The 26,512-nt window shown below is 42.4% G+C and overlaps 1 protein-coding gene across 5 annotated transcripts in view; it reads left to right on the forward strand.

Moving 5' to 3' along the window:
- Nucleotides 1-26,512, forward strand: part of GCNT2 (glucosaminyl (N-acetyl) transferase 2 (I blood group)) — a 127,378-nt gene that overhangs the window by 90,077 nt on the left and 10,789 nt on the right. The window contains exon 1 of one of the 5 annotated variants that reach the window (XM_067751976.1): nt 3,338-4,819. The exons of the other annotated variants lie outside the window; for them this stretch is intronic. Coding sequence (XP_067608077.1) covers nt 3,844-4,819 — 976 coding nt within the window. The 5' untranslated portion in view covers nt 3,338-3,843. Of the gene's footprint in view, nt 1-3,337; nt 4,820-26,512 lie in introns of those variants that run through there. 5 annotated transcript variants of the gene reach the window in all.

Here is a 26,512-nt window from a genome sequence, read left to right on the forward strand (position 1 = left end):
CTTACCTGCCTGTACACATTTGAGTGTGTGAATCCAGCCTACCAAGTGTGATCATTATTTTGGTTGCTGGGAGATGTTTTCTTGTTTACTGTCTGGGTCTCGCTTGTGGCCAGTGTTTGAGGTTGTCAGAATGACATCACCAAAGCCTTCGATGAGAAGCAGGATGGTGTAACCTTGGGAGAGATGAGACGGCCTGGCAAAAAACATTGCCTTGATTCAATAGCCAGTAACTGTGCCGAAAGAAGCAATCAGAGGTAAAGGAGAACTCTAAGGACTTGGGAACAGGTCAGGCCCAGACTGTAGCCCTGCCCCTGCAAGAAGTCATTCACGTTTGCCTCTGAGACACCAGCGGGGGTAGGTGCACAGCTCAAATGAGGTTAATGAGAGCTCAAGTGACTGTAAAGGAAAAAATATCCCACCGCGTTCTCCAGAAGCCCCCCCCCATAGCCTAGCCTTTTGTTTTAAGGTTTGAGCCAAGCGAATTTTGTGTTGTTAGTGGCTGTCCTTGTGCTGTCTCCTTGACTGTGACAGTAAAGGTTATCCTGGGGGCAGAGAGAGGCAGGGAGTGACACAAAATGTCCACTTGGCGACCGCTTTCAATATGGTAAGCCAGCTAGAGTGAAGAGAGCAGAAATCCTGTCCTGGTCGGAAGTTAGTAGCTTAGCCCGCCCGATTATTTGCTGGAAGAAAATTCCTGTTCAGTTGCCACAGACGCCAGGCCAAACAAACCTACAGCTGGGCCAACCGCTAAAAAAGGCATCGCATTCTAATCTCTGGCTGTTCATCTAAATCATTGTAAATAAGGCAGAACAGACCAGAGAAGGGGTCTGGGATCCTGCTATTTTGAGCTGTTAATCACATTGTACCCCCTTCTCATTTGCAACCTGCTTTGACTAAATCATGTTGAAAGATTTGTTGAGTTTGCTTTGCATTGGCATTGGATCAGAGCTCCCCCTTGTAGGATCAAGGGTCGAGACAAAAGGAGGGGGAAAACCAACAGAACCTGCAATGAGAGCCCTTTGTGCCCACTTCTCTCTGCCTCTCCTCCCAAGTTCTGCTGATTCCTGCCATTCACTTCGCAGAAAAGGGTGTGGGTCTAGTAAGAACAAAGGGAACGGAAGGTATCAAAGCAGACTATTCAGTACTTCCCTCCATGAACCCACATTTCTAGGATTCCCCCACCCCCCAGGGGGGTGAAAGAAGATAATGATGGGGAAGGAAAAGAGTGAAATTTAACCTTCATTCTTTTAGAGTGGCAATAAATCAACCCATCTGAAAGCCTTAAGAATGTAAATGTTTTTCTTTTCCGTTACTAAGAACAGAAATCAAAATATCAGTTCCTTAACAGGGTCAGAAATGCTGGATGTTTTTCGAAAGGGAAACAACAGCAACAATAATCGCTAATGCTTATTGAACATACACGACCAGATACATAAACCCTGAACAAGAGTTATCTCACTTAATGTTCTTAACAACCACGTGATATAGGAACCACTGTTATTTCCCATCTTGCAGACAAAGAACCTGATGCTTAGAGAGGTTAAGTAACTCCACCCTGCTCGTATAGCTGGTCAGTGACCAGCTGGGATTTGAAGCTAATTAGACTGGCTCCACCTGGACCAGGGAGCTGCCGAACTAAGGCTCTGGCTTCTATCTGCCTGAGTGACTTTGAAAAAATCATTTGTATTTGTCTTAGTTTGCTCATCTGTGATATACAGAGTTGTGTTAGGTGATCTTTAAGAAGCCTGCCAACTCTTTGGGCCTATCTCCAAATCAGTATCTGTCATGTTGACCGAAAAAAAAATCGCACAACCTAAAAATTGAGAATTATATTTTATTCTGTGGACATTCTGAGGACTTCAAGCCTGGGACAGCTCCGAAGAGGTCAGGGAGGAACCAGGATACACAGGAGTTTTTGCAACAAAGACCAGGTAGTTGGACGATCAAAACATTACTGTTAATTAAAGAAAACCAGGCATCTCAAGTAACTGAATATAGCACTTTCCTATGTATGAGAAGATGCAGAAGTTTGGGCTCATCGAAATCATTCCTTTGATAGGTACCTCAGCTCTCTGGGGCCAGTATCCTGTGCTTTCTCATCTCATCTCCCCAGGGTGCACCCCTGGGGGTGGCTGCAGTGGCAGGCATCATGATGTCTTCATGGCAGGCATCCTGTTTCCATCTTGAGCTCCCTCAGGGTTCCCCGTCAGGGGCGGCTGTCATGTGATGGCTTGATGGCTACAACATCCTTTGTTTACTGATACGGCAGGCAACGTTTTTCATTCTCAGTCACATCCATGCTACTGTTGTCATTCATTAGTCCAGAGCTGTAGGACATGAAGGGGTGGTGTGGGACGGGAAGGGACACAGGGAGATTGCTGCGTTACACACCAGTGTCTTCCTAACAGAAGCAGCTGCTTCAGTTGCCACGTCAGGCCCAGACAGGTAGGAGAGTTGGGTTGACTGCGGGAGTGGGATGGGAGCAGGGCCACTTTTAGCTCCTGTGGCTGCCAGAGTTGATCCGTTAGTTGGGCCAGTAACTTTCCTCCAGAAGCGTCCTTACCACGGGCATTAGTCTGCAACGCACTCCATGTTTGCTGAGCACTGGAGGCACCTGGCACAGGTGACCTAAGAGAAAGCATCTGCAGTGTGACCAGAACTGCTGGGCCTCTCTTCCTGGCTCCCCTGAATTACCCTGACGATACTTCCAGGAATTTTGCAGCAGCCCTGGAAGCCTTTGTTCTTTCTTCAGAGTAAGGAAGTGGGAGAGGGGGTTGGGTAGAAAGGAGAATCTTTTGAGTTCTATGAAACGACCTCTAATCTGAAGATGTCTGGCTTTTAAAGAGACCCAGTGGCTAGTCACTCCACATATGGTAGATAATACTGTGTCAACAGCTCAAGTTATCTGAAGCTCTGTGTGAAATGGGAACCAACTCTTGCTCTCTAGGAACAGTGAGTATCACCTTTCTCCCAGGGAGACGAACTAAGGTGTGTTTATTTCATTTATGCCTCCACACCCACCCTTTAATGTCAAAAGTCACTAGATTCCTTCTACCCTCATCTCATGCCCCCAAGAGTGTAATTCTTATTTCCCTCTACTCACAGCCTGCACAGACATATATATACTATGTAACATCATCAGAAATTGTCTGATTTAATTCAGGGAACACCTACCTCTCTATTAGACTTTTTTTTTTTTCCCCTCGCCTCTGACAATCTTCTACTTAGGCATGTTGCAAGGGCATTTTTCCTCATCTGTGTCTGTATACGCCCGGAGGTAGAGGTAACACTGAGAGGAAAAGAAGTGGCAGAGAAACAGGAAGAGAAATAAACCCGCGGAGCAGAAGTCCAAAGGCTGTAGTTTCCAAGGACTGCTAGCGGGTTGCGGGGCTAACCAGAAAAATGAGAACCACTTAATTCGAAAAGGAAGGGGAAAGCCTAAGACTAGAAGGGAGATCAGATCGGAATAGATTGGATGGAGGGGGTGGGATAAAGCCAGAGAAACAGCCTGCGTGAAACGAGCCGTCCGTCATTCCAGACCAGAACGCAACTTGCTAAGATCCACTGGCGTCTTGTATGCAAATGAGAAGGGCTTCCCGGAGGCTGGGCTGAGCCAGACGCATTCTGCTAGCAGCCGGGATTCAGCACCGAGGCTTGAAGACCAGTGCGCGTTAAGAAGCATCTCTGGCCATCACCAAGAGAGGATGGATGCCACCCAGAAGCAGAGAATAAATGAGGATTAAAGGACCCGGGAAAAGGAAGCCCTCTTGAGAAACTGTTGAAATTCAAGATTGGCAAAGGAGGTTCAATTCCACTTCTTCACACTTGTGGTTTCAAGAACCGATGGTTTCTCAGTCCCTGGAGAGAGACTCCTTCCCCAGGGAAGTGAAAATAATGAGCTTTTGGAGGTATTGCTTTTTTGCTTTCACGGTGGTCAGTGTGGTTATTTTTGTGATACTTTACAATAGCCAGTTAAGCCAGCCAAAAAGTTACGGGAGGCTGAATAGTTCCAATGAAAGGGATTTTAGGATGCATGCCTGTAATTATGCCTTAGAAGATAAGTCATCCTTTTTGTGGGAAAAGACACTGACATCACCTGTGGGAAGTGTCCCTTGCAAGGACTACCTGATCCAGAATCACTACATCACGAGCCCCCTGTCGAAAGAAGAAGCTGTGTTCCCTTTGGCATATGTCATGGTCATCCATAAGGACTTCGATACTTTCGAAAGACTCTTCAGAGCTGTCTATATGCCCCAAAACGTCTACTGCATTCATGTGGATGAGAAAGCCACAACTCAGTTTAAGAAATCTGTGTGGCAGCTACTGAGCTGCTTCCAGAATGCTTTTCTTGCTTCAAAGGTAGAGCCTGTGGTCTATGCAGGAATTTCCAGGCTCCAGGCTGACCTGAACTGCCTGGAAGACCTTTTAGCTTCTGAAGTTCCGTGGAAGTACGCCATCAACACCTGTGGGCAAGATTTCCCCCTGAAAACCAACAGGGAGATCATTCAGTATCTGAAAAGATTTAAAGGGAAAAACATTACCCCGGGGGTCCTGCCTCCCAATCATGCAATAAAGCGGACTAAATATGTCCACCGAGAGCACTTAGGCAGAGGTGGCTCTTTTGTGAAAAATACTAATATTTTGAAAACCTCCCCTCCACACCAGCTGACCATCTACTTTGGCACTGCCTATGTGGCCCTTACCAGAGAGTTTGTCAAGTTTGTCTTCCAAGACCAAAGGGCCATTGATCTGCTACACTGGTCCAAAGATACCTTTTCCCCTGATGAACATTTCTGGGTGACACTTAATAGGATCCCAGGTAGGTACGAATTTCCATTCCCATTTTTTCTTATCCATACTCAGTTGAGTTTGCTAACATTCAGCTCCTCTTTGAAATGATCTGGAAAAAAAAATGCTTAGAAAGCTATTAGTCTGCTTGCTTTTTAGTGACAGTTTGGTGACAGCTCTACTGTCTTATGACTGTGCTATATAGAGATAGAATAAATATGCCGGGTTCCCGGAGTTCCGGCAAAACTACCTTTGAAGGTGTATCACATGGTTCCCGACCTTTGGCTCAGTCTTTTTTCTTTAAATTGAGATATAATCGACATACAGTAGCTCAGTCTTTGGAATGAATGTCTTTCGTAGTCCTTGATAAGCACAGCTATAACATAATGAGACATTTTGAATAAGCATTGTAGAATTTAGGAGTTGAAATAGGTAGTGTTTCTTTCAGAGGCTGTTACACAGTATTACACTGATGCTTAAAGTTCACGGGTCGGGGGGCGCGGGAGGTGGGGGGGGTGTCTGTTTTCAGAATCTTCGACTCCTCTTTAGATGTTTCCAAATTATCACTGTGGCTTAAACGTTTCCAGTCTTAGGCCTGAACAGGTGTCCAGGTCTCAACCGACTGGGTTCAGTAAATCTACTCTGATACTTTATTGCCTGGAAGAATGGGTAACAGTGAGTTGAAACATACGAGAGAGATTCTAGCTGGAGTTGACCCAAAGTCAGCTCTCAATTTTTAAGCCCATTTTCTTATTAGAAGTTTGCATTTGCAGCCTCTTGTTTTTATATACTGTGAAGTCTTTCCCGTTGTTCATGATAATTTGGGGCCAAAGTATCAGAGGCGTGCAGGCAGAAAACAGCACCAAACTCCCTCTGTGATTTAGGACTGGGTTTCTTTTCAAAAGTCTGTTTTCCATATGTTGTCTAGGAAGACCTATGTGACCCGTAGGGCCTCTTCCTGGTGATGTCCCAATGCACCGGTTTCTACTATTGTACCAGCGTGGGTGTGGGCGTCAGCTCTGTGGGGAGGTGACCCCATGCCTGCCATGCTTGAAATACCCCCCTGCTCTTGCCTGTATCATCGTTATTGTTGACACGTGTGGGTGCTACCTTCATATCTGCAAGTAGACTTATAGCAATTATTAGGTGCTCGATGACTCAACGTCCCTAAGTGCTAATCTAGAATGGTGGTTATAGAAACCTACTTAGAGAGGGGCAGAAAAAGGACCTGCAAGGTGGCTGGGGACAGAGGCGTGCAGTTAATTTCAGACGATACTAGGTTAACAGTTCACAAAGACTTGCAGGAGGGGGAGTGAATCAACATGTATCACAGTGAAGTGAGCGTCCTACTTATTCACACAAAAGCATTTCACACACGTGTAAACCTACTGTACGTGGCATCTGACGCCGTTCTTGTTAATACAGTTTGTGCCAGATGGGTTACGCTCTACATCATCTCTTTGAATTATGAGAAATTCTCATTGTTATCCTCGCGTACAGATGAGGAAAATGAGGCTTAGAGAGAGTGAAGTATGTGCTCGTATCACACAGCTTGTCCAAGGCAAAGCTGGGATCTGACTCTGGATTCGTGTGGCCTAAAGTCTGAAGTGTTCTCTTGCACCAGGAAAAGGAATAGTCGTTTTTTCTTTCCTGTATAGCTAAAGCGAATTCCATGCAGAACTCCAGAAAGGTAAAAAAGGTGAGGTTGAGGGGCCTCCCTGGTGGCGCAGGGGTTGAGAGTCCGCCTGCCGATGCAGGGGACACGGGTTTGTGCCCCGGTCCGGGAAGATCCCACATGCCGCGGAGTGGCTGGGCCCGTGAGCCATGGCCAATGGGCCTGCGCGTCCGGAGCCTGTGCTCCGCAACGGGAGAGGCCACAACAGTGAGAGGCCCGCGTACCGCAAAAAAAAAAAAAAAAAAAAAGTGAGGTTGGGGAAAAAGTGCAGAGGGCAATGGAAGTAGGCCCTACCTGACCACGCTAAGCTGGAAATAAGGTTAGCAGGGATATGGGTGCGTGTGTGCGTGCGTGTGTTTTGGAATCATAGGAAGTTGTCCTGCTGGAACCAGTTGCCACACCCCACCCAGGCTTCTGTGCCTGCTCCCACAGGCCCCATCCAAAACAGGCTTTGGTCTGGCTCTCCCTTCTCTGAGCCAGTGGAAGTGGAAAGCGTTCCTCAGGTCGTGTGCTCAGAGGCTGGTGGGCGAGGCGCAGCCAGGGTGAATTTGAACCTGATCACTATTATGATAACAAAAGAAAATGAAGTATCTTGAGGACGTTATCTTCCTACAGAATAGAAAAGAAGTCTTCAGAAAAATAATAGAACATTCTGACACGTCTATTTTCAGCACTCAACAAATATTTATTTAGCCCTGCTAAATAAATTTAGCGTGGTACCCGGCACTATTCTGTACACTGAGGGTGGCTCTGGAAGCAGATGACTATGACCTTATGGAATTTAAGTTTGGAGATTTGAGTGGTTGAGTATTAAGTGTAGTGACTCTTTAGTATATGGGGCTAATTTTAGTATGTTGAGCTAATTTTCCCCCTGCTCGGACCCCTCAAAATGTTGTGGGTTTTTTGTTTTTTTTCCTGAATATCTGTCCCTATTTTAAAAACGTTTTTTAAAAGCTTTTTTTAAAAAAAACAGTAAATCTATTCATGAGTTTTAACATTTTAAAATTTTATACTCCATCAGCTGCTGGTTTTAATGCTTCCTTATATTCTTCCAGAGATATTTTATTAAGTTTATAGACAAAACTAATTAAGCATCATGTGTGGAAAACAGCATATGTACTTTTTTTTTAAGTTCACCACAAAAATACACAAAAAGAAAAATGGTCCTTATTTTAGGCACCCTATTGTCTGTAAGTGAGAAACAAAAAACTACAAGATGTATTCTTTGTTTAAATAGATCATATGCAGACATTCAGGAAGCTAATTTTCATTTAAAAGCTCAACTATTTTTTTTTAAATTTTGAAGCATTTTTAAATCTAGGTGCAAGGAATTTTGCAGGGCAAAGGCGCCAAGGAGCTTTGCTTCCAGAGTCAAGGGATGGTGGCTGTACAGAACTCTCAGATAGGCTGGTAGAATACCTTTCATTCCCTTCCTTAAAGCTTTTCAGTGACTTCCTTATCTTGAGGCTCAAGTTGAAGGTCTTTTTTTTTTGGGCGGGGCCGTTCCCCGACCAGGGATCGAACCCCCGCCGCCACCCCTACCCTGCTTTCGGCAGTGAAAGCGCAGAATCCTCACCAACCACTAGATGGCCAGGGAACTCCCAAAGGCAGCATAACCTCTGTGACCCGACTTCCCCTCCTGCCCCGCCCCATCTCTCTACCCTCAGTTCTTCTTTCCTGACACCTCACACTTCATGTTCCAGCAACTGCTTGGTCCTGCACACTTCTGCGATTTTCACTTAAATTTTTTCTGGTGGCTTTTTATGATGTCTTCTCTGGGCCACTTCCTATCATCTCTCTGTGACTAATCCCATTCATCCTTTGTAACCCTCCTTGGATGTCACCTCCTTCAGAAGCCATGCCTGATAACCCACCTCCCAGATGGTTGGTACGCCAGCTCTGGGTTCTCCTGTACTCCCTGACACTGCTGCCAGCATTGAATTATAATTACCTGCTAAGTGAAAATTTCTTCTGCCCTTCCTCCGCAGGGTTTGGGTTCCTTAAGGGTGAGAAATATGACATCCATTTTTATCTTCCCCATCACTACCCTGACACTGCGACCTATCACTGTGCCTGACCTGAAGATACGGGTACAGTGCTAGATGCTCGTGGGTTGGGTCTGGGGAGGGGCTGGATGGTTATGAGAAGATCAGAGGGTGGTGCCCCCTACCTGGGGTGGGTAGGGTGAAGGTCATTTTCGACAGAATTAGAGAAACAATGGGTAAGTTACTGCTTGAATGTCCAGTTTCATAATAGCCAGGCCAACAAATGATACCAGTAAAGATAAAGATATCCAATACCTTGTAGAATTAGCAAGAGTTCCAGTTGAAATATTAAGAGGGCAGAATCCTTCCTTAGAACATCTGGTTCCCAGGTAGCCAACCTGGGAACAGGTTGGCCCATCATGCCCTTCATTCTGATGACCAGAGAAAGCACTGGTACCCTATGTGAACTCCTCCAGTTAGTTTCTGTTTTACCTGCACCTGGTTTGAGATTCTCCCACTACTTGGCACTTACCCAACCCTGCTGTTTGTCCCATTCCTGGCCTACTCTTGGTTCCTGCGGTGGGCTTCTTCTGTTTGAATTTGACCTCAGCTACTGGCTTGGGGCAAAAAAAGTGAGCCTAAGGAAATGAAAGGTTAAGGAAAGACAACAATAGAAAGAAACTTGAGAAACATTTCTCCAGGTGTAGCTCTCAGCAAATGTAAACACTGAGTTATTTGGAAGGTATGTGTTGACGGAAAGGTTACCAGGGGCTTAAATCTGGGTGGGGCTGGCTCAGCCCCAGGCTTTTTCGAAGTATGTGTTGTGTTTTCTGTACATCAGCCTAAATTTACAGTTCAGTTGCTAGCACCACAAAGGATGCGTTCAGTTACACTGATTTTACCAGAGACCAAGAATTATAACCATTGATGGACTGGTAGAATCATGTTTTAATGAACATCATTAGAACATTCAGGTTTATAATAAAGTTATCTTGGGGGGGCGGATGATAATCTACACTGGTACTTATTGTGTCGATATGGAGATAAATTCAGATTGAAGGAGAAATTACACAAAACAGACACTTCCTTGGCTTCTTGTCTATTGAACAGAGTTTTCGAATGACCTGACTTTTGTATGGCCAGATAATATTAAATACACATAATAAATTTGGACATGATTTTCAAAATGTTGTATTAGCTATGTGGGCTTGTTTGGGTTCTTTTGCCTCCTTGATAAGTGCTCTAGGCAATTCTCGGGGCAGTCATTTGGGTGAGGTCATAGGGCAAGGCTTATAATCTACAAGGTATCCTGGCTCTTGGGAACCCAGATGCCATGCTCCTTGTAGAGAAACCATAGGCAGGTTACAGAGTATTTGCTTAATTAAACTGTACTGAAGCTGGAGCTATTTGAAAGCTCATTTATAATGCCTCTGGACATTGACTGTGCTGTATAATACTTGGATCATCTTCATTGGGGAATCTGTGCCCGAATATTTTTTGCCCCTGCTACCCTGTGAAGGAAATAATCTGGAAATACTGCCCTTAATTAGCTTTTAACCCCTAATCCCTAGAACAACATTATGCAAGACAAGAAAATCTGGATTTTAGTATATGTGCACATTTAATTAAGTACAAATACCGTTGCAATTGGTAAATAACCAATAAGCTGAACTTAGCATGAATTTAATTCTTGCAGAAAGGATTAATGTATTGATAGGTACTGCTTTAGAACTGGCAAGGCCATTTTTCCAGCTTTCCTTCCACCTCTAGTTATTTTCTACCAACTGTCTGAAACTAATCTTTTCTAGAAACATCAAGGTTTTAGTTTTTTTTTTTTTTTAACAAAGCATAGTATTGCATTTCAATTACTCTTTTTTTTGGCCACACCATGCAGCATGCGGGATCTTAGTTCCCCAACCAGGGCTTGAACCTGTGCCCCCTGCAGTGGAAGCATGGAGTCCTAACCACTGGACTGCCAGGGAATTCCCTCAATGATTCTTTAAAACAGTAACATATTAGTTGCATATCAAAATCATAATAGATATATAATCAGTGTCTCCATGATTTCGTTATCATCTGTATCTCTGCTTTCTCTGAACCACGGCAACAGAATCTCCTGATATCCCCCCTGGAGTCCACATGATACTATGAAAAGGCTTTGCAACCTGATAAGTGTAGTTTACGTCTTGGCTCCCATTACCTGCTAACTATGTGATACTGGTCTTAGTCTACGCTGAGTCTCAGTTTACCCATCTGTGATGATGGAAATAATAAATAGTATTTAGTTTCAGGATAAGTTATCAATATTAAATAAGATAATGTATGTAGTGCAGTGGTTACCAAACAGAGCAGGCTTTAGAATCCACTGTAGGGCCTGTTAAAACACAGATTGCTGGGTCCCAGCCCCAGGGTTTCTGATTCAGCAGGACAGGAGCAGGCCCCAGAATTTGTAGTTCTAACAAGTTACCAGGGGATAACCTTGCTAGAAGCCCACCTTGAGAACCGCTGGCACAGACCATCTTTTACAGATTGGCACGTTCCCAGGTTTGCAGCAAATGCTGGTTCTGTTTATTTCCATCTCCTTAACTGAGAAAAAAGGCAGCCACCAGTAAAAACGAAAGTGAATTTGTATAAGGCAAAGCTTTACAGTGTTGGTTGCTTATGGAGGATACTGTTAAAGTGCTGTGCAGATGACTGATGCTTGGGAAGGACTCGTGTCGAAGAAATATCCGGGGCTTTGGAGTGAGACAAACCTGATGATGAATTTCAGCTCCGCCCTTATTAGCTTTGTGGCCTTGTGTACCCGAACCTTAAGCTCCTCAACTGCACAGTCACAATAAGGTGGCTACTTAGTAAACTTGTTTTGAGAATTGAATGAAAATATTGGGAGTAAAGTGAGAGGTGAAGTGTTTTTCTATTTATTAATATGGTCTAGAATTCCTAAACTAATGAGATTCTCAAGGAAGGTGTTAAATAAAATCCATTTAAATGTCTTTTCATACAAAAGGACGTCTGCACCATGGCTCCACAACCATGTAAAACTAGATGTAAATACACCCAAAGAGGAATAGGAGGAAGTAGAAGAAAATTTAAGCAGTTTAACATGTTGGGATGAGTACTTATTTTTTATAATTTTGATTTCCCTTAACACTATTGGTGTAAATTCTGAATACTGAAAAACCTCACTTAGGTTTTACAATAATACTGTGAAGTATGTTCTCACATCCATGAGAAGAGTGTTTCCTTAAAAATGCAAAGGACGAGTGTCTTCAGTACTCTATTTTTGAGATCACACCACATGAAAGGAACAGGAGTTGGGATTAATAGGATTGTTTTATTTTCTTAAACCTTACCATGTACAGATGTCTGTTTAGAATAGATGTAATTTCTTGGAAAAGGAAATCAACATAGCCAAGACTTGAAAGAAGTTAGAGAATCTTTTCACAATCATTCTGTACAGGTTTCTGCTGACTCAACCACATCCTTCCCATTTCAGTGTTCAAACAAACGTTGCCCCTCCTAGCTACTTACACAGGGATCATTTTAAAACTCTGTTATGAAATTTACAAACAGAATGGAGAATGATACAGTAAATCCTGACGTGCCCATCAGCCATTTTCAACAACCATCAACATACTACACATACCAAAAGCAAGAAAACTTAAAATTTATGACATCACTGAGTTGACTCAAATTTTCAGAAATGAGTAACTTCCTTTTTTTCAAAAGAAATGGAAAATGCCAATATTCCAGGCTAAGGCTTTCTATATATCCCATAACAACGATTTGCTGAAAAGTGAAAACCTTTTTAACCCAACTTTTCGGACATATTATATCAACCATATTGAGTTTTCTTCTTCCTTTTTTATTTTTATTTATTTATTTTGGCCACACCGCACAGCTCGCAGGATCTTAATTCCCTGACCAGGGATTGAACCCAGGCCCTGGCTGTGAAAGCTCCAAGCCCTAACCACTGGACTGCCAGGGAACTCCCTCTTCTTCCTTTTTTAAATGGACAAAACTGAATCTATAAGCACAAGTTCTTCAAGCATTAGAGGCAATAATGCTTGTTAAGATGTTCATTTTCTTGGCCTTCCTCTTCCTGCAGGGAATGTGGGAGGAGTGTGTTACTAAGAGTAAGACTTGATTAGTGTGCAGTGTTTAGAGATACTTTTTCCATCTCTTCTAGCGTCTGAATATTCTGCTTCGTCTATATAGGAAAAAAAAAAAGACGAATTGATAGTCTTATTATTTTATGAGTCCCCTGTATGTTTGAATTTGGAATTGACTTGAAGATATTTTGCAAATTTCAGCCAAATCTTAATGTATTTCCTGTTACCAGATGTTCTCATGGGCCTCTGTTGGGTTCAATCATCTTGTTAATTTTTTATGTATATAATGTAATCTGAGATTGAAGGTTTCTCTGGTCTTACAGGGCAGCGTGGAGGGAAGAAAATGGACTCTGGCCTTCTGGCCTTGTCAGCTAACAGCTTGTCTGACACAAACTGTTAACCAACCTTGGCCTCAATTAATTTGGGTTTTAGGACTTAAAGTTTAGAAGGAATTTCTAGCTCCAGCCACTGGACCCTGTAAGAGGAGCCAGTGACCTAGATATTAGATATGCACATGACAAAATTATTTTCTAGGTTCTAGGCTCTGTCCTTAATTAGCTGTTTGACCTTGGGCATGTCATTTAACCTCTCTGGGCCTCAGCTTCCCCCTCTGTAAAATGAGGAATTTGAGCCAGGTAGTGAGAAGGTGCCCACTGAATGTCGTTTTGGTGATAGGTTTTTTTTTTCTTCTTTTTTTTTTTTAAGTGGATGATTCTGGAAGGAGTAGAAACTCGGAATGCCTACTTCAAAAATAACAAAATGATTTTGTGAAGTGGATGGGTAATTTCATACTAGAGTTGGAAAGGATAATCTCCTCATTTAAGATTAGAGAAACCAAAGCCCAGGAAGGTGAAGTGATTTCTTTGGGTCACATGCTTTAGCAGCTGATCTGGGTCACGAAGGTGGGACTTGTAAGTCATAATACAATAGACTTTATATATTTAGTGCTTCTCATAATTTCTCTCTGAAATACCCTAGGTACTGGAGGAAAAGGGCAGTAACTACATTTTGGTATGTATGTTGTCTAATACTGAACGATGGGTTTTAATGACAGGATTCCATAAAAAGTGTTCAGAATTCATTTTTTAAAAGATAGTGAATATTACTATTTCTCAAATGAAAAATTCCCTGGGTATACTACAAAATAGAATTTTAAAATTTATCCATTTACCATGAAGGAGATCCATTCTCTTATACATTGTTGCTAAATCTGAAACAGCCCCCCTTTTTATTTTTAAATTTATAGGCAGTAAAATTCATTCTTTTTGGTGTCCAGTCCCTTGCGTTTCGGCGTTTGCATAGAGTCGTGCATTCACTACCATGATCAAGAACAATTCCATCACCTCCAAAAATTCCCTGATGGTGCTCCTTGTAATCAACCCCTGCCCCCAATCCAAACCCTTGGCAAATCCTGACCTGTTCTCCATCCCTATGGTTTTGCCTTTTCCAGAATGTGGTAAAAATGGCATCATAGAACATGATGCCTTTGGGGTCTGGAAAAGCAGCTGCTTCTTCTTCCTTTCTTTTACTGTAATGACTTCATTTTGCATGTTCCAAGGTGAATATAATGGATCCTCTGGCAGGTATCTGTTGAGTGTTGGTTCCATTTGGCAAACTTTTCTTCTCCCATGTTATATATTTATTTATTATTTTCTGTAAATAATAGAAATAAATAATAAATAAATAATAGTTTGACCTCTTACTATTAAAAAAAAAAGTAGGGTCGTTTTTAGTAATATTATTCATTTGGGGTGATAAAGTAAATACAGAGAATTCCCTGGTGGTCCAGTGGTTAGGACCCTGTGATCTCACTGCTGAGGGCCTGGGTTCAGTCCCTGGCTGGGGAACTAAGATCCCACAAGCTGTACCGCGCAGCCAAAAAAAAAAAAAGTAAATACTAGTTATATCATTATGAAGCTTGAATTTGGTATGCTTTTGTTACCTTTGATTTGACAGTATCTGTGATTCAGAATAAATAATGGGAACCTCCTGAAGTTAATTGGAGAAGGGGGCAAGGAACTGAAGGGGCCAGCATTTCTTTGAAGTCTCATGTTTTGTTTTACAAATTTATGTAAATATCACATTCCCACCTACTCTATAACTTTCTTAAACGTTTCACTGAAATACAATATCATACATACAGAAAACCGCACATATCAGAATCGAAATCACTGAATTTTCAAACGGATCCTCCCCTGAGTAACCAGAACAAAACCCCACGTTACTACAAGTACTCCAGGAACCCCCCTCTGCTCCCTTCCAGAAGTAACAATCATCTTGACCCTCTCAACCAGGTCTGCTGCTTTTGTGTCATCCTAGGGCTTCTAACTGTAGCCTAGTGCTTTTCATCCCAATGTTCAGGTTAAATAGATGCTTCGAGAAGAAATGCTTGGGCTATAGTGTGACTTCCTGTGTTTCTAAAAACTGCTGGAAACTCCATGGGGTCGGGGGTGAGGGGTAGGGGTGGGGTAGGAGACCCACATACATCAGGCACATCCTAGGACACTTGCTCCCATGTTTCTTCTCTTTTTAAAGTTTTTTTTTCTAAAAGATGTTTCTCACATTTGCAGAAGAGTATAAACAGAAGTGCTTCTGCTGCTCTGTATAAAAGATTAGGCTTGTTATAGATAGGCACTTAGTTCCCAGAATTAGCAACCTATATATATATATACCCCAGTGCATGCAGCAGCAAGTGGAATTTACCACTGACCTTCAGATCCTTTGGACCTGTCTTGGGTTGTCAACAGGGGTTAAAATTAGACAAGAGTCCTAAGCAATGGTGATTTTTATTTGGCTGCTTTAACATGGAATTGGAAGGAATGTTTTATAACTTGGGAGTGAATTCTTGATTTACATCCAACTGGGTGTAACCTGGCACCTTGTTTTGAAGGTGAGGAAGGGAAGGCACTGCATGCAGGGCAAGATGAAAATTTGTCTAATGGATTCATTAAGGACCTTTTGCCCAGGCGGGAAACACAGCAGTACAGGGCATGCTGTGTTCTATTGATTCCTATAAGGAACGAACTGGCCATGAAATTGCTTTGCGTAATGTAGTGAGAAAGACAATCAATACCGTAGATACTTTTATTTGAAACAGTCACATAAAATCTAGGAAATGCCGCTTGAAATGCATATACCTAATTCAAGCTATGAACAAACACATCTGAACAAATAGATCACAGAGAAAACTTATTACTTGATGTTCACATGATGCAGATAACAAAAGCTTAGGTCCTAAGGAAACAGGTTTTTGGACTGATAAACCTATAAAAGTGGTAAACATGTACATAAGGTGTGCCCAAACTCATTTAAGGAAACTCAACCCATACATCTTAATGGTAAAGGCCAGTTGTAAAAGGTTATTTGCAATCTATATTTGGTATAGTTTAGTCAACTAGTTAACAGCTATGTCATAGTCTTAAGTTGACATGGAAGTTATCTGTACAAAAAATGCTTTATGAAATGATGTTTTCTTAATGATGGTTACTTGTAAATGTAAGATTTTGTAGTGTTTTGGGTTTTTTTTTTAAACTTTCATTTTTGTTCTTTGTACTTTTATGAGTCATTTGAATCCATTCGAATAAATTGTTCGATTGTTCACAAATTATAGAATAATATTTTTAAGGAAAAAAAGGTAAAGATTCATAAGGTGAATGCACTGGGATGCTTAACACTATCTAATTTGGGGGAATGGGGAAAAAAAATTGGTCTCTTCTCTGAACTTTTCTGTATTTTTGAAATCTTCAAAACTTACAAATAAAGTTGCTTTATTGGGTGAAAAATAAAATCTCTCCTTACCAAGGCATAATGTTTGGTGTTTCAGAAGCTGAAAAGTATTATCCCTATAAAGGGATGCTCAATGAAATAGTCTTTGAAAAGCAGGGATTCTCAACCATGGTATATTACACACTTCGCGACAACTTCATGAGGTGTAGGGACTGTTTTGATCCTTGTTTACAGTTAGGGAAACCCAGGAACAGAGAAGTTAGGTAACCTGTCAGTGGTCCCACAGTTACTAATTGGCCAAGCAGGCACTTGAACCCAGGCGATATAGTTTCAGAGTCTCTCCTTTTAATTACTATATTACATTGCTTCACAAATAAGAATTTACAAAGAACTTCCTTAAGACAAATTTCAGTACCTTCAATTGTCAAAGGGTATGCACGTTTTTTAAGCATTTTGGTACAAAGTGTCATACTGCTTTTCCAAAAATTGGTCCAGTTTGTACTCCCCCTGGCAGTTCTGAAACCCCTATTTCCCTACACCCTCTCCACCACTGGGTATTAACATTTTCTAAATCTTTGCCAGTGTGCTACATATAAAATGAGGAGAGGGTCAGGGAATATATAGGAAATCTATGTACCTTCCACTCAGTTTTGCTGTGAACGTAAAGCTCCTCTAAAAAAAAAAAAGTCTATTAAAAAATTATTTTTTTAGGAGAAGAGGCTATTTTAGGATTTACACTTTACTAACTTTAGTTTCTAACAAGTATGAGCTTGTTTTCTTTTTTCTTTGTTTTAAAAACTGAGACATAATTGACATACAACGTTAGTTTCAGGTGTACAACATAATAAGATATTTGTACATACTGTGAAATGATCACAATAAGTCTAGTTAATATCTGTCACCACCACCATAGTTACACATTTTTCTTTCCTTATGATGAGAACTTTTAAGATTCTCTCCTAGCAACTTCCAGATATGCAGTACAGTAGTAATAACTACAGTCACCATGCGGTGCATTACAGCCCCATGACTTACTTTGAGTTTGTTTTCTTAGATATTTGCGTAAGTCAGGGTATAAAGAACTACGTGAAAATGGAAGACCGATTCGGGAATTCGCAAAAGGATGGCAGGACAGCTGGGTGCGTGGATAGTGATGAAGGATGACGTGGGCAGTATTGAGAGGTGAGGTGTGGAAACCCAGTGTTTCAGACTACACGTTGACAGGGCCAGGCAGACAGTGTGAGCCAGTGAAACACGGTGGGCAGCAGGGCAGCACGAGAGCTCCAGGCTGGATAAAGTTGTAGTGAATTGTGGGCAAGGGACTCTGACAGTCCAGACTTTCATGGGAAATCTTTTTCTTTTTTTTCCACTCTTCTACCCCCCTTCTAGGGGGGTCAAACCAAACAGGCCTACCAATCAGATGTGGTTTCTGCCCATCTGCCATGTGTAGTCTGGGGACATATTTGCAAAAATCCTTTTGTGCCATGGTCAGCATTTTGGTATCTCCCTGGCGTGAATGTGACCTAGAGCAGTGAACTGCTGGACCCAGCCAGGTTCATGGTTCTGAGGGGCTAGCTGGGGAATTGGTTAGTGACAGTCTGAAGCAAAAGAAGAAAGTGACAGTTTATACACAAGTTTTTGAGGGAAGAGATAACTTTAAACTGGGTCCCGGGAAGCAGAAGCAGCAATGTAAAATGAGAAGTGGAGTTGGGGAGTCAGAATTCTAGGAAGAGGTGGAATGGACACCAGCAGAAGGGGTTTGGGATGGTAAGTCTGAATTTGCTTTCGTTTGAAGGAGGGTGAGTGAGTGGTGGATAGGCATCTCAAAGTGGCTTGAAGAAGCAGACACAGGGCAAACGGTTCAAAGTGATCCCGCATCCCCCAAATAGGAAGGCAATAGGGTCAACGCTAATTATAGAAAAAGCCATTTGCTGGTATTGCCAACAAATCGGGCAGACTGGAGGCAGAGAGGCTGGTTTGTAGGCAATTGAAATAGTCTTGGTGAGCGACGATGTCAAGCAGCTGAACTAGGGCAGCGCCCACAAAGGAAAATGTTACCATGAAAAGCCAGGTGAGGCTTGAAGAACGGCCGGTAGATTGGAAAACAGTTGGGACTCAACTGAAAACGAGTTTGTTGCTAACTGGACTTACGGTGGTGATCATTTTGCAATACATACAAGTATCAAATCATTATATTGTACACCTGAAACTAATATAATGTTATATGGCGATTGTACCTCAATTTAGAAACAAAGAGAAAAGAAACTCTGAGACTAGAACCCAACAGTTTTTATTTTAAGCACTCCAGAAAGCTTTGATATATTCTGAAGTTTGAAAACATGACTTCAAATTCTTTCTTCCTCTTCTTCCTCCTTTCCTTCCCCTTTTGCTCAACCATGTCCAGAGTATTTGCTAGTTATCTGGCTGCTTGTCTGAGGATAGATCTATCAAAGACATTATGGTATTTCTGGAATGTCTGATAAAAGTCTAACAGGAGAGTACTTCCCTCCTGTTCATGCCAGAAGTCAGCCCTGCCTGACGCAGCTCCCCCATCAGATACTCTTACCACCTCGGAGTGAATGGTTTGCCAGCCAACAGTGGGCAGACGCTACCATGTGAGTTTTTTCTTCCAGGTGCTTTCATGAACCTTGAAATAAAAGGCCCACTCCTTTAAATGTGGCCACTCAATCTCAAACTTTCATGAGACATCATCATCATGAATTTGCTATTGTCTCATACTTGACTCACAAAACTTCACAGTCTCAAGAAAACAGAATAACTTGAGGAAAGTTACAAAGAAAAAAAGAATGATCAGGGCTCCTTGAACAGTACTAGAGAAATAATGACACAGAATAGTGCATATAAATGAACCCATTTGCTCTTCATTTCAGTATTTCTTTCTTTTCTACATTGAATTCGCATAATTTTGCACTAAAGACAAGCAAATCAGATGAAAGGAGACTTATTTCGCTTTGGCATATTAAAAAGTACAATGTGTACCCACACAGACCAAACTCTTCAAAACAAAGTACAGAGAGAAGATGCTGAAAGACAAATCATTTATCCAAGTTTATTCTCAGAGAGCTAGAGTTCAGGAACTTGCTCTGCGCCCCTGGAAGCAATACTTTGTAGAAGAGAAATTGTTCTTAAAGTTTGATTTTTTAAAAATACTTTTCATTCTCTGTTAATATGATTGTAGGCCCGCCACGGGAGGGGTGGAGTTCTGTGCTCTTCTCAGATCCTCAAGCCATTTTTACCTCCAAACAATGACTGTGGGGTTGCTTCCTAGGCAATACTTTGAGCTCATCACACTCTCCCCGTCATTCAAGATCCGTCTCAAATTCTACCCATCTACTTTTTTTTTTTTTTTTAATATTTATTTATTTGGCTGCGCCGGGTCTTAGTTGCAGCATGCAGGATCTAGTTCCCTGACCAGGGATCAAACCCGGGCCCCCTGCATTGGGAGCACGGAGTCTTAACCACTGGACCACTGGAGAAGTCCCTACCCATCCACTTTTTTATCTACTTTTTTGGTTTTCTTTCTTTTAAATTTTATTTTTATTTTTGGCTGCGTTGGGTCTTCATTGCTGTGCACCGACTTTCTCTGGTTGCAGCAAGCAGGGGCTACTCTTCGTTGTGGTGTGCAGGCTTCTCATTGTGGTGGCTTCTCTTGCTGTGGAGCATAGGCTCTAGGCCCATGGGCTTCAGTAGTTGTGGCACGTGAGCTCAGTAGTTGTGGCTCACGGGCTCTAGAGTGCAGGCTCAGTAGTTGTGGTGCACTGGTTTAGTTGCTCCCCGGCATGTGGGATCTTCCTGGACCAGGGCTCGAACCCTGGTGTCCCCTGCATTGGCAGGCAGATTCTTAACCACTGTGCCACCAGGGAAGTCCCTACCCATCTACCTTTTGATGGAGGCTTTTCTAAAGCCTTGTTAAAATGAAGGTCTTCTAGAAATAAAATCTGCTGTGTCCTATCCCCAGAGTTTCTGATTCATTCTGGATGGGGGCACAAGAATTGGATTTCTGTGCTTCACCACTATTGATCGAAGTTAAAAAAAAAAATTTTTTTTTTTTTTTTTTTTTTTTTTTGCGGTACGCGGGGCTCTCACTGTTGTGGCCTCTCCCGTTGCGGAGCACAGGCTCCGGACACGCAGGCTCAGTGGCCATGGCTCACGGGCCCAGCCGCTCTGCGGCATGTGGGATCTTCCCCAACTGGGGCACGAACCCGCGTCCCCTGCGTCGGCAGGCGGACTCACAACCACTGCGCCACCAGGGAAGCCCCAAAATTCCTTTTAAATAGCTTTATAATTGTTTTTTTTGTTTTTTAAAGCCAGGTAAGACTTGCAGAGCTGCCGATATAGATTGGAATAGGCTGGGGGCTCCCGTACTGCACAAAATTTCAACAGTTCTAGCTGGAAGGGATGAACGTGAGTCTTGGGATTCATCACAAAGGTGGAGGATATAACTGAATCACTGTGCTATGCACCTGAAACTAATATAGCACAGTAAATCAACTATACATCAATAAAAGTAAAAAAATTAAAATATCAATACATATAAACCTTTCTGGATATGCTAGCCCAAAATATCAGTATCAGTAAATCAATACCAATAAATATAAACCCTTCTGGGTACTCTGGGCCGAAAGTTCCCAGAGCATCTAATTTGTGGCTTTACCCCCAGCATCTCCTGTGGAACACAGGAGGCCCTCAAGGAAACTGTTTGAATGAGTGAATAAATTATCTTGAAACAAAATCGACGAGTAATTTAGCATGTTCACACTCCCGGGCAATTCACTTAAATGTTCTAGGCTCTGGTTTGCACAACTTGGCAATGAAGGGACCATATTAAAATATTAAAACATGAAAATTTCTAAAATCCCTTCCAGTGTAAAATGCTACCTTTCTCTTCCTCATTTCATTTTTTCCTTTTACAACCATAGTTAATTTGTTGGCAATTATCAGAGGTGAACACTGAGAGGTCATGATCTCAGGGACTACAGAATTCTAAAAAAACATCCACAGGAAACGAAAGAGGATCACTTTTTGTAAGTTTCATGTGTTAAAAATCCTAAGTGGTTAATGAACCATTGATAAGCGGAAACAAATGTACATTTTTATTTCTAAAAATCACCTCAAACCAGGGGCAGTTTTGCTCCCCAGAGGATATTTGGCAATATCTGGAAACATTTTTGGTTGTCACAGCTGGGGGTTCAGGGTGGGGGGCAGCTGTAGATGCCACTGGCATCTCGTGGGTAAAGGCCAGGGATGCTGCTTAAACATCCTGTTGGGTTGGGTAAAGATGTTACGGAAAAACCCGAACGAACTTTTTGGACAACCCAATACGGTGCACAGGACAGTCTCCACGGCAAACAATTATCCAGTCTAAATGCCAGTAGTACCGAGGCTGAGAAACTTGCTTTAGGTTATAGTAAAAAAGTAGTCTCTTCCACAGCTACTCCATCCCCCCCCCCCCCCCCGTGATTTTAATAGAATGATTATACTTGCAACCATTTATTTAGTTAAGCCTGCCAGGCACTATGCTAAACACAGCACATACATTATCTTATTTAACACTAACAAAACCCTGTGAGGTTTCTTTTAACATCTTTATTAGAGTGTAATTGCTTTACAATGGTGTGTGAGTTTCTGCTGTATAACAAAGTGAATCAGCTATATACATACATATATCCCCATATCCCCTCCCTCTTGCGTCTCCCTCCCACCCTCCCTATCCCATCCCTCTAGGTGGTCACAAAGCACGGAGCTGATCTCCCTGTGCTATGCGGCTGCTTCCCACTAGCTACCTATTTTATAGTTGGTAGTGTATATATGTCCATGCCACTCTCTCACTTCGTCCCAGCTTACCCTTCCCACCCTGTGAGGTTTTGAAGATTAGTATTGATACATGATGTCTTAAAGAGATTACCGTAACTGTTAGGTCACACACTGGGATTTGTTGAGTGTTCCCGTCTTGTTGAGTGTTTTATCTCCTCCCTATGCCAGCTGTACCAGACAGGACAGATGTGGAGAACAGATGACTGTTGGCTACCCAGGCAATTGCTGTAGGGCAAACTGAAAAGGGTTGGCCCTTGCTAAGAGGGTAGAAGAAATGCTTTTCCATACATGTCAACCATCTGACTTCAGAGCCTCTGCTGGTAGTCTTTATGCATAAATAATACCATAATGAACACCTTCAGGTACAGATTTTCACATTGAAAAAGTTATTTCCTTAGCTTATTGTGAAACTAGTGGCTTAAAAGGCCAGAGGGAATTGGTGATTATAGTGGCTTCTCCTCCTTTTCTAAATTGATTTTCCAGAGTTTTGCCCATTTCCTGCACCACCATGAAGTTGTGAGAAAACCTCTTTCAATACACTGACACCAGCGTTGACTTTTGACATTTAAAACCAAAATTCTTGCTTATTTAACAAGCTAAGAAGTATGCATCTGAGCTTAAATAATAAGCAGGTGCTGGGATTTGTTACCACATATATGTATCCCCAAATGGGGACCACGCTGTCTAAGAACAATAAGGAGAAACTCAAGTCAGTACAAATAAAACTTGCGTTTCAAAGAAACACATTCGTTTATTCAACAAATGCAGTTATTTGTCCAATAAAGGCGAAGCCCTAAGAAAACATTCCTGCTTACTCTGTAAACACTATCTCAAATCTTTTGTTTAAATAAGTCTCTGAAGAGCAAATGAGAGAATTGGATTTTATAGTTTAAAATGTTTTCTCTGATACGATTAGTGTCCTTTTTGCCCCGTCCTAAAAATAAGGCAAAATAGATGCTTCCTAGGATACTTGTGGTTTGAGGTAGACGTCTATCCACATACCCCATAACTACCCTTCTGACAAACAATCATAATTATAAGAGCAACAATACTAACACAATCACCTAGTCCAGTATTTTAAAAATATATAGTATATATATAATATGTATCGTGGGATATAGTAGTATATCCCATTAGTGGATCATTTCAGTAGGGTTTTGTGTGTTTTTTTTTGGCTGCATTGGGTCTTTGGTGCTGCGCGCCGGCTTTCTCTAGTTGCGGCGACCGGGGGCTACTCTTCGTTGCAGTGCTCGGGCTTCTCATTGCGGTGGCTTCTCTTGTTGTGGAGCACGGGGTCTAGAGAGCAGGCTCAGTAGTTGTGGCACGCAGGCTCAGTAGTTGTGGCGCACGTGCTTAGTTGCTCCGCGGCATGTGGGATCTTCCCAGACCAGGGCTCGAACCCGTGTCGCCTGCATTGACAGGTGGATTCTTAACCACTGTGCCACCAGGGAAGCCCCATAGTAGATGTTTTTACGGGAGTGAAAGGAGCAACTGGACGCTGGCACAAGTAATGGGATCAGTAGCTTTGGGGTTTCCATGTATGTTTTAACCTAAGACAGATTGAACTGCTTACTGAATAGTGGTCACACTGTATATTCAGGCTGTTCAATCTTTCGCTTGCCATTATCTGCTCAAAATAATAAGCAAGGGATACCTACGAAGTATTCGAATAGAGCTGTCACCAGAGTCTTGCTGAGTGTTTGATCTCTCCCTAAACTAGTTGTGCAAGGCAGGACAGATGTGGAGAATCAATGATTGGTGGCCACCTAGGCAGTTGCTGTAGGGCAAACTGAAATGGGTTGGCCCTTGCTAAGAGGGTAAAAGAAATATTTTTCAATACTGAGAAGTAGGACGTTATTATACCTTCAAGTATGGTGGCCTACTGGGAAGCCAAGGTGGTAACCAGGCCTGTCTGGTCCACACACAGCTAAGCGGTCCTCACCATCAGCACCAAAGCCTAAGGCGGTGGCACATCCCTTGCGCGCCACACTCACCATTCCTTTAAGGTTGATCAGTATCTCCGAATGCTGGGCCAAATGCTGTGGAGTCAAAGGCACCGTGACAACTGGCCCTCCACTCAGCTCAGCTTTTCCCAGCAACAGGTGGGCTGATTGTCTTCAAGGAGGTGATCTCGAGGTTCAAATGCATAAACAGTTGACCCTTGGACAACGCAGAGGTCGGGGGGCAGACTCCCGAAAATCCGAGTATGACTTATAGCTGGCCCTCTGTACCCAAGTTTCCTGTGTGTCTGAGTGTCCTCTGTATCTGAGGTTCCCCTGTATCCAAGGTTACTCTGAATCCAAGGCTCTGCATCCATGGATTCAACCAACCTCCTATTGCAAAAGACTGTAGTACTTACTACTGAAAAGAATCCGCACGTGAATGGACCGTCGCAGTTCAAACCTGTGTTGTTCAGGGTCAGCTGTATTCTCAGCAGAGGGCACTAGGATGTAAGTACCAGCTTCCTTCATAAGAGCAGAATTTGAGTGAGAATAGGAGGATGAGAAGCTACCTGGAAGCTTGATGAAGGCTGAGGGGAGGACTTCCAGGAAAGGAGGAAATGAAGCTGGGTCCTTGGCAGTGTCGACTGTAGCCCAGGCTTGACTGTGCACAGGAATCTTCTGGGGACCTTGTGAAGATGCTGATTCTGGTGCAGGAGGTCTGGGCGGGGCCCGAGATGCTACATTTCTAACAAACTTCCAGGTGATATTGAAGCTCTCAGTCCAAGAACCACATTTCAGAAGCAAGGGTCTATTCCCATTCCTGCTGGATATGGCTGTGCCTCATGGGCTCTTTGCAAAAAAAACAAAAAGCAACAACACAAAAAACCAAAGTAGAATTCAACATTGTCTGTGTTTGTCCCTCTCCCTACTTCTGCTCCTACAAATGTTATTTTTAAAGCACAACATGAATAGTATTTAAACAAACATGTTTGAGATTTATCATCAAATAGAAAGTATGGAAGTTGAGGTTTGTAATTTTATTAGCAGAAGGTTAATAGGTGTTATGCGTGGGGGGTTTTTTGTTTGTTTTTTTTCTTGGCCACGCCATGCAGCTTGTGGGATCTTAGTTCCCAGACCAGGGATTGAACCTGGGCCCTCAGCAGCAGAAGCACAAGAGTCCTAACCACTGGACCACTGGGGAACTCCCTATGTGTTTATTTTAAAGACAACAGTCATTAATTATAAATGTCATGGTCTTATCTCTAGAATAATGGAATGTGTTTCAGAATAAGAGTTTGTGATGATCAATATTAATGAGAATGAAAAGGAAGAAAAATATTTTGTCCTCTTAAAAATGCAATCCTTTAGAAGAGGTTAAGGGACCTTTTGTCATGGCAATGTTTTATTCATACTTTTCTGCTATAGTTATTTAATCAAAATAGACACAAAAATCACATCAGCTAATCTTGCTGACATGAGTCAATATACCAGATTATCTCTTTGCTTTCCAAACTGCCCTCTCCCCACCCCCTAACCTAACCAAGGCGAGTTTTATTCTAAATTCTTTAAAAATGTGTCCTAAGAACAAAATAAAGAAGCTTCTTTTTGGATAGGCAAGCAGTAAAGTAACTTTTAAAGTATTAAATGCAAACTAAAACAATAGGAAGAAATATTGCTTAATAAAGAGTGTTTTTCTTGAGTACTCCACATTTATAAACAAACTTTACAAGTTTGGCAGCAAGAAAAGAATCCTGCCTGATAGAGAGCCCTTAGGGGTGATGACTCATACCATTTTCAGAAAAGGCTGTGCAAAATTTAATTTTAGCTGGGCTGGGAGACCTTAGTACGATACTTGATTTAAATCCTCATATATTATTATGTGACATGAGGGCAAAAGAACAGGGCTTTTTTTCTGTCTGAAAATGCACGTTTTCATGAGTGTTTTTAAAGAGGAAAAAAAAATTTGTAACTAAGTTTTATTGGAGTATGGTTGCTTTACCATGTTGTGTCAGCCTCCACTGCACAACAGAATGTATCAGCCATACGCATACAGATATCCCCTCCCTTCTGGACTTCCCTTCCATTTAGGTTACCACAGTGCACTAGGTGAGTTCCCTGTGCTATACAGCATGTTCCCATCAGTTGTCCATTTTATACATAATAACAACAATGTATGTGTGTCAATCCCAGTCTCCCAATTCCTCCCAAGCCACCCCTTTCCCCCTTGGTATCCATACCTTTGTTCTTAACAAATTTTTTTTTTTTTTTTGGCTGCGTTCAGTCTTCATTGCTGTGCCTGGGCTTTTCTCTAGTTGCAGCGAGCTGGGGCTTCTCTTCGTTGCAGTGTGCGGGCTTCTCACTGCGGTGGCTTCTCTTGTTGCAGAGCATGAGCTCTAGGTGCACGGGCTACAGTTCAGTAGTTGTGGCTCGTGGGCTCCAGAGCGCAGG

The sequence above is a fragment of the Pseudorca crassidens genome, chromosome 10, assembly GCF_039906515.1.
Source record: "Pseudorca crassidens isolate mPseCra1 chromosome 10, mPseCra1.hap1, whole genome shotgun sequence".
Classification (NCBI taxonomy): Eukaryota; Metazoa; Chordata; class Mammalia; order Artiodactyla; family Delphinidae; genus Pseudorca; species Pseudorca crassidens.